This window comes from Schistocerca nitens, chromosome 2 (genome assembly GCF_023898315.1).
Source record: "Schistocerca nitens isolate TAMUIC-IGC-003100 chromosome 2, iqSchNite1.1, whole genome shotgun sequence".
In the NCBI taxonomy this organism is placed as follows: Eukaryota; Metazoa; Arthropoda; class Insecta; order Orthoptera; family Acrididae; genus Schistocerca; species Schistocerca nitens.
This window is the reverse complement of record NC_064615.1, coordinates 803,288,404-803,301,982: the sequence shown is the minus strand read 5'-3', so window position 1 is coordinate 803,301,982 and position 13,579 is coordinate 803,288,404. Positions and strand designations below refer to the sequence as shown.

Here is a 13,579-nt window from a genome sequence, read left to right as displayed (position 1 = left end):
GTGTACCAGTAAGACAATGATGAGGAAAGTGCAGTAACTTTCAGACCATTCAATAATTCATCACGAAGTGACAACATAGTTACATGACCTTACAATGCACTGTCAATGATTGCAGTAAGGTGCCACATTTACTGGTTCAATCCTTTTCCCAGGAATGTTACAAAGATCGCTGACAACTTCACTCTTGCAAACTACACTCTTCTCTGCCATTGTTCATAGGAATGTGTTCTATATGCAAGCTCACTTAACAAATGCAAGTAGATGTTCTCGGCAGATTGTTACAGCTGCTGCACAGGATGACTAAGCATCAATTTCCCCTCTATCAGTGTAGAATAATGTACAGAGATTTACCCAAATTTTGTGCATATGTATATGTATTTCTTATATTAGTATTATTAGTAACTCTTACCTATATTCCATTTAGTAACACATTTTTTGAAAAATAAACATCGCTGGGAGTATTTCCGCACTGTGTCATCAGTGATTCATAAGGTGCACTGTGGAGACTTGGTACAATGTGAGGCACCATGTAGTTGTATTTGTGACATAAAGGGGTGATAGTGAGAAATTGTCTGTTTGCTCTTCAGCAGACCTATGAAGGAGGAGATAGTATGACCACAATCTGGCACTGTACCATCCCTCGCACTTCTGTGTTTTGCACCCACCCATCCTCCACTGAGTTAAGTCATCAGAACACAGTTTATCCCTTAATGCAGCTCTACTGTACTTAAATTTGGCACACACATTTAACATGCCGCCTCCTCACGGGATTGTCCCATGTATCTTGGTGAGCAGGCTAGTCACAAACCCTGCGTTCTCCCACCTAGCACCTATAGTTCTATTCTTGTTACCCCTCACTTCGTGAATGGCATGGCCATGTAGGCATGCGACCTCCAGCTCTGAGGTTGTGAAATCGCCCAGTGTCAAGGTAGCATCACAATCTCCCCCGTCCAGCTGCGCAACAAGCCGTCAAACTCTCGCCACAAGGGACGAAGCCACCAGCTACACAGCCGGTAGGCCGGAAAGACCAGAAGAAGTACTCCCGTGAAGACTTCATCCGTCCCTTCAGCCAAACAACACCCGAGTCTTCTTCTAAATGGAAAGGCTTGAACAAGTCCACCAAAGGTAAACAATCTTCTGCTTCGCCAACGCAAAGATCCTCTTCGACCGTGTTGCCACGTGATACCTTAGCCCAGCCGGACTCTGTGTCGCCAATGTGCACCACCAACCGTTTTTCAATGTTGGACTCCACAGACCGACCACACAAGCAGGCCGATGCTTCTGTGGACCCCATGGAGCAGGATCCTCCTACTTCTGTGCCCTGTAGTGCAACTCTTCACAGACTGTCACTCGGCAGCCACCACCGTGGTGACACCCCTACATTTCTTCCTCATCATGATTCTCCTCCAATGGAACGTTTGCGGCCTTCAGTCCCTCCTTTTGTACTCTGCCTTCAGGAAACGAAATTGTGCCCTCACGACCGCTTTGAGCTTCCACATTTCTTACTGATTCATTTTTACCTTCCACCTGAGGTTGGCCTTCCATCTCATGGGGGTGTTATGCTGCTCATATGGGACGACATTCTTAGTCAACCCATCTCCCTGACTACCCATCTTCAAGCTGTTGCAGTTCGCCTTTTCCTTCCCCGCCTGGCTTTTTCCCTCTGTACCATTTATCTCTCTCCATCATTCGATGTCGCCAGGGCAGACTTCCTTCATCTTATTGGGCAGCTACCTCCCCCATTTTTGCAACTCGGTGACTTTAATGCGCATCATCCCCTTTGGGGTTCTCCCAGGACCTGTCAGAGAGGTGTCTTCTTGGCTGACCTTCTCAACCAACTTAACCTCTTCTGCCTTAACACTGGAGCACCACCCTTCCTTTCCGAATTCTTGCACACCTATTCCCATTTGGACCTATCCTTCTCTACTGCCCAGCTTGCCCATCATCTTGAGTGGTTCGTTCTTTCTGACACCTATTCAAGCAACCATTTCCTGTGTGCTGTCTGTTTGCTGACTCCTACCCCATCTGCTTGCACACCCAAGTGGTGGCTTACTAAGGCTGACTGGCAGCTTTAATCCTCCCTGGCGACCTTTGAAGAACAAGATTTAACCAGTTGTGATGACCAGGTGTAATATCTCACAAACATTATCCTTACCGCTGCGGAATGTTTCATTCTTCGCACTTCCTCTTAACCACGTCGTGTCCCAGTCCCTTGGTGGACTGAGGCATGCTGCAACGCAATTCGCACACGGAGGTGTGCTCTCCATATTTTTAACCATCATTCTATGATGGCAAACTGCATTCATTATAAATAGACGTGTGCAAAGTGTCGTTGCATTCTTTGGGATAGCAAAAGAGCTAGCTGGATTTCATTCACTAGGTCTTTTAACAGTTCCACCACTTCTTCTGCTGTGTGGGACAACCTCAGACGGCTTTCTGGGACCAAGATCTATTCCCCAATTTCCACCCTGACAGTAGCAGATGATGTTATCGTGGACCCTATTGCTATCTCCAACACCCTGGACCACCATTTTGTGGAAGTTTCGAGCCCTTCCTACTATCACCCTGCCTTCCTCCATCAGAAATGAGCGGAGGAGGCTTGGGAAATACCCATCTCTTCCACGAATCATGAGTGCTACAATGCCACATTTGCTATGAGGGAGCTAGATTATGTTCTCAGTTCATCCCGATCCTCCACTCCAGAGTCAGATGCCATCTACATTCAGACGTTGCAGCACATTTCTCTTGCGGGCAAGCACTTTCTTCTTAACACATACAACCGCATTTGGGCAGAGGGCACATTTCCTGGATGCTGGTGTGAAGCCATCGTCATACATACCTAAGCCTGGTAAGGACAAAAACTTTCCTTCTAGCTACCACCCCATCTCTGTTACCAGCTGCGTTTGTAAGATGATGGAACATATGAGTCATGCTCGGCTGCTATGGTGTCTCGAGTCTCGCCATTTACTGACGAAATCACAGTGTGGATTTTGAGTGCGGCATTCTGCAGTTGACCTTCTCATTACTTTATCCACCCATGTCATGAATGGTTTTCTGTGGAAATCAGAGACTGTGGCCGTGTTTTTCGATTTGGAGAAGGCCTTCGACACCTGCTGGAGAACTGGTATTCTCCCTACTCTTTACACATGGGGCTTCCGTGGCCACCTGCCCGGTTGCCTTCAGGCACTTTTAAAAGACTGAGTTTTCAAGGTGCGTGTGAGTTGTGTTTTGTTGGACACCTTAATCCAGGAAAACTGTGTGCCTCAGGGTTTCGTCGCGAGTGTCGTCATCTTTCCTATCGCCATTAACCCTATAATGGTCTGTCTCCCACCAGGCATCTTCGGCTCCCTTTTTGTTGACGATTTTGCCATATATTGCAGTTCTCTATGGATCTGTCTGAGAGAGCGGTGTCTTCAGCGATGTCTTGATCATCTTTACTCCTGGAGCATTGACAATGGCTTTCGCTTTTCTACTGACAAAACTGTCTGTATGAATTTCTGGCGACACTGTTGGTTTCTCCCACCATCTTTACATCTTGGGTGTATTGTGTTTCCATTCGTTGAAACTATGAAATTCCTGGGGCTCACACTTGATAGGAAACTCTCTTGGTCCTACCATGTGTATTACCTGGCAGCCACTGTATGTGGTTCCTCAATGTCCTACATTTCGTCAATGGTACTTCCTGGGGTGCCCCTCAATGGAAATTCCTAGGGTTTCAATTCAACCACCCTCCTATGTTTGTGCTGGTCTCTTGTCTGTTCGAAACTCGACTATATGTGCTTTGTTTATGCGTCTGCAGGTCCATCCCTCTTACGCCTCTCAACACTATCCACCATTGTGTCATCCGTTTGGGCACGGGCACCTTTTCATTAGCCCAGTTGAGAGTCTGTATGCTGAAGCTTCTGAACTACCACTATCCTATCACCGTGACTTCCTCCTCAGCAGGTACGCATGCCATTTGTATGCCATGTGGGCCGCTCATCCTATGCCTCCTTCCTCGATGATTCTTTTGATGCCAGTATGGGGTGCATCTCTCTTGTCTGTTACCTCCTGGAGTCCGCTTTCAGCAGTTCCTACGGCGGCTTAACTTGACACCTGCAACTTTCCCAGTGCATGTAAACCCTTTACCACCTTGGCTTCGTGAAGCAGCCCATGTTAACTTTGGTCTTTATTCACTTCCTAAGGACACTACTCCAGCCTCGGTCTATTGCCTTCAGTTTCGCGAACTTCACACATTGAACTTCACGGTAGTATCTTTGTATACACTTGGACTGACCATTTGGGTCGGGTGTGCCTTCATCATTGGGACCCATGTCTTTCGATATAGGCTTCCGGCACACTGCTCATTATCTACAGCAGAGCTCTTCGCCCTGTATCAGGCCACAGAGTACATCCGGCGACACAGCCTTTTCAATTGTGTCCTCTGCTCAGACTCACTCAATGCCCTTCAAAGTCTATGTGCGCTTTACACCGCCCATCCATCTGTGCGGTGTATCCAGGAAAACTGTCACTTGCTCACTCTTGGTGGAGCCAGTGTGAGACCTGTGGGTTCCTGGTCATGTTGGTCTGCCAGGAAACGAGGCTGCTGGTGCTGCTGCCAATGCGGCAGTCCTTGTACCTCAGCCTGTAAGTTCCTGTATTCCCTCTGATGATCTATTAGTTGCTGTCTGTCAGGAAGTTGTGTCCCTTTGGCAACGCCAATGGTCCTCCCTTCATGGGAATAAGCTCTGGCTTATTAAGCCTCTCCTGGCTTGGACGAACTCCTCTCGGCCCTCCTGCCGAGGGCTTCGTATTGGGCACTGTTTTTTTTAGCCATTGTCATTTGATAATTGGCACTACCCCACCACTTTGTACACATTGTGCTCAAGTTTTAACTGCCTGCCACTTCCTGACGGACTGCCTATTTTTTAACTTTTTACGTTCCCGCTTGGGTTTTCTGTCTGAGCTATCAGCTGTTTCAGCAAATGAAGTGCGGGCTGTTAACCACATTTTACTTTTTATTTGTCAAAGCAGTATGGCGAAGGTCATTTAATTTTTAGTTTTGGATTTCCGTTTCTTTATGGTGTCTTTTTTAGCCCTTTCTCCATGTCCGTGTTTTTAGCTGTCTTCTCTTATGTCAATTGGGACTGACGTATAGTTGTTTTTAAACTCCTCTCTGTGTTCGTGTTCTATAGTTTCGACTTGGACGTGTATGAACCCAGTTGTTTTTTCACCATAAAGCAAAACAAAATCAAAACCAATAATGTGTGATTTTACCATAACCTGCTACATGGAAACTGTTAGTCCTAGAGAACAGAAGAACAGAAGCTTTTTCACAGAAAATGTAATGTAGATCAATTTTGTACCGGGAAATATTTTCACTAGAAGCCACAGTTTTAGCTATTAAAAAAAGAAAAATAAGAAAGTTACCTTTAAATGCTGACCTCTTTCCCCATCTCCACACTCACACTCCACCGGTAGGGATTTGTATGTTGTTGGTGACACATCCTCCTTCCAATGTAAAAAAAAAAAAAAAATGGGACAACACAATTGTTTTTCTCCTACTTTTCCTTCAGTGACTTGACTACAGATGCCATATTGATTGCAGTCTTGTAGCCTGCATTGTTATACCATCCAATCTTTGCTTTTTTTCAGGTATTACTAAGATAAAAAATTAAACATTATCAGATATTGTTTTACTTATGTGGTGATTCAAATAAGCACAGACCAGTGTAAAGACTAAGGCATTAGGCTATTACCGGAGACAGCTGTACACTGTTAATGATTCAGATGATTTAGTTCAGGATTTGACAAGCAGTTAATTGTATCCTATCAATTAATTGTAGTGTGCAGCCTGGACAGTGCCTCTTAACCACTCACATAACAGCAATCAATGTTAAAGTATCCTTGTCTGAAAATAGTTATCATAATGTAACCCCAACAAAAGAATAATGAATGGTTTAAAGTTTCTAGCGTAAAATGAAACACTTAAACAATTCTAGCTCATTGTAACTCAACAGAAGTATCACCAGAAGCATAATAATGATACCAAAGTCACAGGAAATTGGGTTAACTGAATAATAAGCGACTGTTTTGCCTAGAGTCCAGTTAAAATTGATGTTAGGTATCTGTCACTTGCCACTAAAGTGTTGGTACGCCGGCTACTTTTCGGTTATGGGTGACAGATGGCAGGTCACTTTACAAGTGCTGTTAAGGGGCCTGTACATTTCCAGTATTTATTGACAACACTAGTCTATCATGTATTTGATATATTTAAGTGAACCTCACACCATCAATAATATTGTGTGTTGGCAATCTGATTTTGCAAGGATAATATGTTGAAACTCAAAAGAAAGCGTGTGCTGCAGTTATTTTAGACATAGCTGGTAACCAGAAAACAACGAAATAGAGGACATAAGTCAGAGACTGACTGAAATAAGAAGTGACTTATCGTATGTTAATTTACTGACTAAAAGCATAACTGCAGAAATAAGAGGTCATAAACTATTTTTATATGAAGCCTGCAGCTTACGGAAAATTATTAATGTTGATATGATATCAAACCGAGTAGCCAAATTCACTATTCAGAGTCACAATCACAGTCAATGAGTTTGGGTAAATGAGTCTATTACTAGGTAGCCATATTAAAATGGTTTTGTGTTAAGAATACTTAAAACATTGAATCTGAGAGAAGTTATGCTCAAAGACTAACTGAAAACATAAACATTTCACACTAACACTGTGCGGCTGGTTCATGAAGCTCTGCAACATCTGAATTGCACATATTGTCAAACCATCAATGCTGAGCTTCACACCTAATGACAGTATTGAGAATATTTTTGGGACCGTCAGTGGTGCTCATCAATATTTCTAGTATTGTCAGTACGTCAATATGTGCCTTCAGGCAGGCAGTTCATCAATGGATTGACAATATTATTGAAAGTGTGTGGAGCTCCTGTACTTACGTGTAATACGAAGCAGTGTTAGATGCAGCCGCTGTGAGATATGATGGCAACAAGACAGACTCTGCTGATAACTGGTAACCTAACTACAATCCCATGATGTGCAATGTAGCCAAGGAAACACAAGTCAAAAGCTTGCGGCAGAACTATTAATCATGCTCACTTTGTTCACAGCGACCAAAGCTAACCTCTAAGAACAAACTGCAGACAGAAATAATTACTAAAAGCAAACTGTAATTTCTCACTTTCATTGATTATATGAATCTCCTCACAGTGGCTTCAGGAGCTGATGCATAACATTTTATAGGCAACACAGGTACAGCATGTAGAAATAAAGTATACTGTTTCAAGGTAAGCATACTCTTCTTTTTTTTCTTTACATCGATTGCTAGCTGCAGGCTGCTGCATTGTCTGAAAGAGGGTAGATACCACTCATATCGGAGTCATTGGGACTTTCCGAAATGAATGAACAGCTGGAAGCAATAATAAGTTTCATAATACTACTTATGAGAAGACTTTCATTATTCAATTCTTTATCAATTGACATTTTCCAGGCCCTGAATAGTGAGTTTGTTACCATTACTCAAAGTAAACTTTTTATTTTCACGAGCAACATATCATTTCACTTGCACCCAAATAAAATTGCATTAAAGTGGCAGTAATAAGGTGGTAGTCCTCTGACTATTTGTAAGCTATCTCGTTGATGATGTACATTGGGAATTGTGGCTTATGCAGTGTAAATGGCTCCAACAAGTCAGCGTTTTTCAGTGTGTAATCCACACTAATTCTTTGTTGTCACAGCCACTGAATCGTATCTTCCTTTCGAGAAGACTGGGTTGGAATCTTATCCTTTAAAACTGTTGAGAATAATTTGTTAGATTTTGTAAACTTGGTAACAATGTATTTTGAAAATAATTTAAAAATGTTTCACAAATCATTTCTTCATGACACTCAGGTGTTACCTTCAATCTGAAAGTCAGTTGACAGCCAGGATCAAAGCCATGGTAGGTACCAGCATGCAAAACAATAATTCTACCAACTTTTCTGTGGGGAATGCCATACCTTCTCTTTCGTAGTCACTCCAACCTTTTGTAACAGTATGAACTGAATTCGCCCATGTTTCGTCGGCCCAAACAATGTGCTCAAAATTAATTTCTTTTATTTCAAGTAATAATCTGCTTTGCCAAGCGAATGTGTATCCTCATTCCATCAACATTATACAGCCTGAAATACTTTCGTATTTAAAGCAGAAACTCTCCAGAACCAGCCCCAACAACAATTTGCTGCCTTCAAAATGTTTGGCATTGCACAATGTCTTACAAAACATACCTAATGTAGACCGATCTCTGTTATGGTAATAGTGTAGGTGATGCTGAATTGCTTCTTGTGCGAAAGGATCCAATTTTGTTAGGCATTCCTGAATACTTCTGTTCTTGCCCAGCATATGAAGACAGGAGGGCCTTGTTTCACTTCCTTCCTCATCAAATTTCTCTGTACCAATATGAAGTATGGTCCATTTGCTAACCTTATCATAGCCACAGTTTGTGCGATTTCTTGGGAAACCAGTAAGAGAGGACCCTCACTTTCCACCTCCTTCTCAAACAATTCCTGCACTTTGCACAAGAGTTGTTCTTATCCTTTAAATGCAATTCCTAGCTCTGGTTTGTTTTTTTTTTTTTTTTTTTTTTTTTTTTTTTTTTTTTTTTTTTTGCAAACCCTGGGTCTGCCTCTTTACTTTTGCATTTCTTCTTACATAACAACCACACCAAAAAGACTTGCACAGTGATGGTAACAAAATGTGTATGTTTCATTCACAGCACTAATCAAACAATGGAAGTGAATTTGCCATTTACTGAGGCAATTTGGCAATGGCAAATAGTTCTGAAATGAATAATTGTACTTTGTGACATGTATTAACCAGTTCAATCTTGAACATGGAACAAACAAATATTCATTTGAAAACAGACTAGTAGACATCAACATAATAAAATTAATTTCCACAGGTAAACTGCACAATTTCTATCTTGGTGTCAAGTAAATGATAGTGAAGTTTCCTTTGGCACATGGGAAAAGTTGTGCCATACTTATTATGAAAGATTAGAACACAGTTTCCTTTTAACTAAGATCATTTATTATAAATTCTCAAAGTAAGTCTGAGAGAACTAGATTGACAAATAGATCAGGTTTGCAGTTTATATCATTGTTGGAACTATTGCACTACTGGCAGGCTTCAAGCTTAAGGCAGTGATACTCACATACCAGGCTGACCTTTGCTTCTGTTGCTAAAATTGCTGAAAACAGTTTTAAGGAAACGGAATTGTGGTTTGTGGGTACCACTGGATAAAAACATTCTCTTGGCTCGTGAAGAGTTGGGCGCATTCTGTACAGGATAAAAGAACATCTGGAAGCTGGAAAGCCCGAGATGGTGGCTCCTTTCAGTCAGTGTACAATTCATATTTCAGCAGTGCAGTGGGCTGCTCTAAGTGATGGCAATATGCAAGCCTTCTTTGAAGAGTGTTTGTATAACCCTGCACCTGGCCCATAGTGCTATGAATGGCCTTGAAACTTTCTTCTTCTATCCCCAATTAACCTACTGTTAAGTGAGTTTTTTGTTAAAAATGTCATGTGCCACTGACAAAAGCACCTACAGGTCTTATGAATTAAAGCTATTATATTGTGGTTTCAAATAAGTAGAATCATTTCATGTATATATTCTGTGAATAATTCCACAAAAGACACCTTGACAAAATCTGTTTTTAGTATCTAATTCCTTCATTCCCAGACTTTTTTGTTGACACATGGGGTGACTTTTTCTCGTTCTGGAAATATTTCGGGAATATGTTCATTTTCACAATAGGTTAGAGATGAGGTGTAAATTTTTTAAAATAAATGAGAGAGATGGTTAGTGTCATCTTCGTCACTTATCCTGACTGATCGTTTGTGGTACCTGCCCATTATAAGTGCTTGTTTTATTTGAATCCGGTTGCCAGAGTTGTCGGTTTTAGGATCTTCTCATTACACTTGTTCAAATCTTCACATAAATACTAACAAATTGATTTGTTTGGTTCTTTATAACTTCTGTTGTTGTGTGTCTTTTTAATTATTTTCTCTTCTTCACCAACTGTCAAGTCTTCTGAAGCTTTGTCTGTGAGGTTGGTACTGTTGTCGTCTCTAGTGACATCCAGTGTAAGGTTACAAACATTACTTCTGTTGTATGTGGTTTCTTCAGTGTCTAGTTACTTAAACATATTTTTTTTGTTCTATTCTTTGTTCATGTTTAATTTATTTGTACAAGTTAGAATTGATTTTTGATAGATTTAGATATTCTTGTTGTAATTTAGCACATAGCCTGTGGTCACTAAATTCTGAACAGGTTTGTGAATTCCTGAAATTGTTTTGTGTAGTAAAATTTAATAAGTCTCAATTTTAATTGTTCAGTGCTTGCTGGAGTTTTTTCTTTGTTTTATGTCTCGATAATACGAAAATGTGTTGTTGCATAATTCTACTAAAGTGTATGCTATCTAATTTCAAATGTCCAAAATAATATTTATTGACTTCTTCCTAGCATATCATTCAAGTAAAGTACTTGTTTTTCCTTTTTTTCTGCATTGCTTAGCACTTTTGTTTTGGTTAATGTTTACTGAGATATTATTTTGTTCAGCATTTGTGTCTCCACTTAATATCTTGTTGATGTTAAAAAAGTCAAACTGTCCTGTTGGAAGCTCCTTGCCCTTTGATAATTTTAGTTCCATTTTTTCCTCTGAACAATAAACCAACTCCTCAGTACACACCATATTGTGCAGTGAAATAAAGCTCAGGCTCAACTGCATTTGGTCTCCTCGTTGTTCTGTGCCTGTGGAAACTAAAATGATACCTTATTGCATGTTATTTAGTTCATCTTCTAGTACCAGCATCCTACAAGGAACATTGAAAATTTTGCCATTTATTGTCTCTGTATAGAGCTTATTGTGTGCAGTTGTTCTCTTATACGTCACAGTATTTTACTTCAACAAGCAGTTGATTATACTCCATGTTTAACACACATTGTCACAGTTTCTTGATTCTAATCCTAACTATCTGGTGCCTAACCAGCTACCTACACAAATCTAAGCCCTCTTGGATTTCAGTCCACTCAATTTATAAGGTCTGATTGTAGGCCATCAGACATCCATATGATGCTAATATAGGAACCTCAAATATCAAGGACATTGTGATTCAATTCATAATTAAAGCCCTGAAGCCGCAGCATCTATTTTTAACAGAGTTTACCTTTTTTTAAAAATGATTGCTTCTGTTGGAAAGCAGCAGCATCTTCCCACTTCTGGTTTGTTCTCTGCTGTTTATTGACATTATTTTTCTTTTGTCATGCAGTTTAATAACTACAAAATATGCAGAATATTGATTTCAACCTTCTGTGGACATTCATTCCTCTATGACCCACACTTGACAGTGCTACAGATAGTACTTGGCGTAGAAGTAGGACTGAAAATAACTTCATTTGCACATTAGGGGAAGATTTTCATCGTGGTTGAAGTACAGTGACAGCTTTTGTTTTCCGGTTGGTATAGTGAAGAATGAGGACACTGTAAACTGGCAGTCAGATGTCAGCCTAAACATACTAGAATTAAGACCTCCAGAGGGGTGATAAACGATGCAGGAAAATAAGCCCGGTGTACCTCTCACAGAGCAGCCAGCCTACACTTACTTTCAGTGTTTCTGCGAGAGCATAATGTGGTGCATGGTTATAGGGATTGCTGATCCCCTCAGATGTCATGAGGGCCGTAATGGAACACCTTGGAAGTCCAGGATTAGTCTCTTTTCTTGTTTCAAAATACAAGTAAATGAGCAACACACAACACAAAGCATTTACTAATGGCTATTGCATAGTTGCTTGCTGATGTTTGCAGTGTTGTAAACAAGGTAGTTCATGTCTGACCTCTACTGGTATTTGATGCAATCAAAGTTCGAAACACTTTCTGCGTAAAACAGCCATGTTAAAATGTCCACATTGTGCCAGCTTTTGAGCTTCAGCTGGCATGTAAGTGTAAGCATTTATTCGATCTAAGATACTAGGTCCTACAGTTTGAGCCCTACGATGCATTGTGCAGCATTTGTACAGTCAGTTCAGCTGCCCACAATTGGAGCGGCACCAGGGCATTGAATGCATTGATATGTCCTAGTGTTTGTGCACTTGTTATTCTTCAAACACATTCTTATACACTTCATCTTTCCAAATTGGACATCACCAGACGCCCTGCTCAAATTCTTGATCAGTATTGTGTATTGACTATAAATTTTATCATTTTGTAAGTTTTTAAATTAGTTGCACTGTATATTCTGCCGTATGTTTGTCTGCCAAGCAGACTTTGAATAAGTCTTTCACTTTCTAGAGAAGCCAAGTTAAAGTATCAGTTTTTATTTTTTTTTATTCACAGCTCCTGCAGCGTGATCCAAAGCAGCGTCTGCCATTGAAGCTTGTGATGAGTCATCCTTGGATACGAAACTATGTTAAAGACATATAACGTAAATGTCATGTCCTTGTGCTTGTTTCTTTTACTGTGCTTATGAGAGCTGATGCAACTCATTGTGTAGAGTATTGTATTGTGTGCAGGTTTTAATTTTTATGAATTTGTATTTGTAGCATATTTGTTTTTAGTAACTTATTGACACTTATAAAAATGATTCTTGTCTTATGAATTTTCTATGTGGAGATTTTTTTCTATTTGATACTCCTTTTTGGGTCAGTCTTCCAGTTTCAAGTACCAGATTTGCATTTTTTAAAGTGAAAGTGATGGTAAGAGGAAGATCATCCAGTGGCTCAGGAAACTAAAAGTGGTTACAATGAAGCTACAGTCGCTTAAATTGACACAATGGGTTACAGTTGAAGGGGTGGCAGAAAAAAGTGCTAACCCACAAGAACTGATTTTGAGTTGTTAGAAAAGAATATAAGACAAAACAGTGTTTAAAACAGTTCTGTCAGCTAGCAGAACTAATTGTTATCAGCATGTGGTGCATTGAGTCATTGAATGTACAACAGATAAGGTGGTCAGACTAGTCTTTACTAAATCGGATAGCATGTTCTTCCACTGACATCTTTGATTCAACTCATTTGAGAAATGGTATACTAAATTCACAGTTACAGCAGTTGGGATTATATGGTCAAATTCAATAGGCCAGCATGTCAAAACCAGTATGCTAAGTGAAAACAGGCAAAATGATTTTTAATGCCTTTATAGATTTTGTCACAGTTTCCAGTTACCACAAGTAATGATGATAATGGGGCAAGGGGCTCTACTTTTGTAGTATGTGGCTCGGTTGAGAATTTGGGTCTGACGGGAGGCGTGTTACGGTCGTTCGTGCAGTTGTGATGACCGCTGTGCCTGGATGACTTAGTGGTCTTCCTAGTAAGCAGTAGACCCAGGTCTGAATCCTGGTCCACCACAAATTTTCATCCTACCCACTGATTTAAATCAGTGTCCACTCACAGCCGATGTCTGTAATTCTTGTGTATGTTATCTTGTCTGCTACTTGACCTACTGACTACATTAGTAGTTATAATAATGGTTCCTCAGTGAGTATTTGGTTTTGTGCCAATATGTTTTACTGGTGAAATTTCTGCAGATAAATGAGTTAACTTA

At 40.5% G+C, this 13,579-nt stretch overlaps 1 protein-coding gene across 4 annotated transcripts in view; it reads left to right on the top strand.

The window, feature by feature from the left end:
- The window catches only part of LOC126237059 (aurora kinase A-A-like), a 152,638-nt gene that overhangs the window by 83,479 nt on the left and 55,580 nt on the right, over positions 1-13,579 (top strand). The window contains exon 7 of one of the 4 annotated variants that reach the window (XM_049946845.1): positions 12,377-12,651. The exons of the other annotated variants lie outside the window; for them this stretch is intronic. Within the exon in view, the coding sequence (XP_049802802.1) occupies positions 12,377-12,463 (87 nt within the window). The 3' untranslated portion in view covers positions 12,464-12,651. Of the gene's footprint in view, positions 1-12,376; positions 12,652-13,579 lie in introns of those variants that run through there. 4 annotated transcript variants of the gene reach the window in all.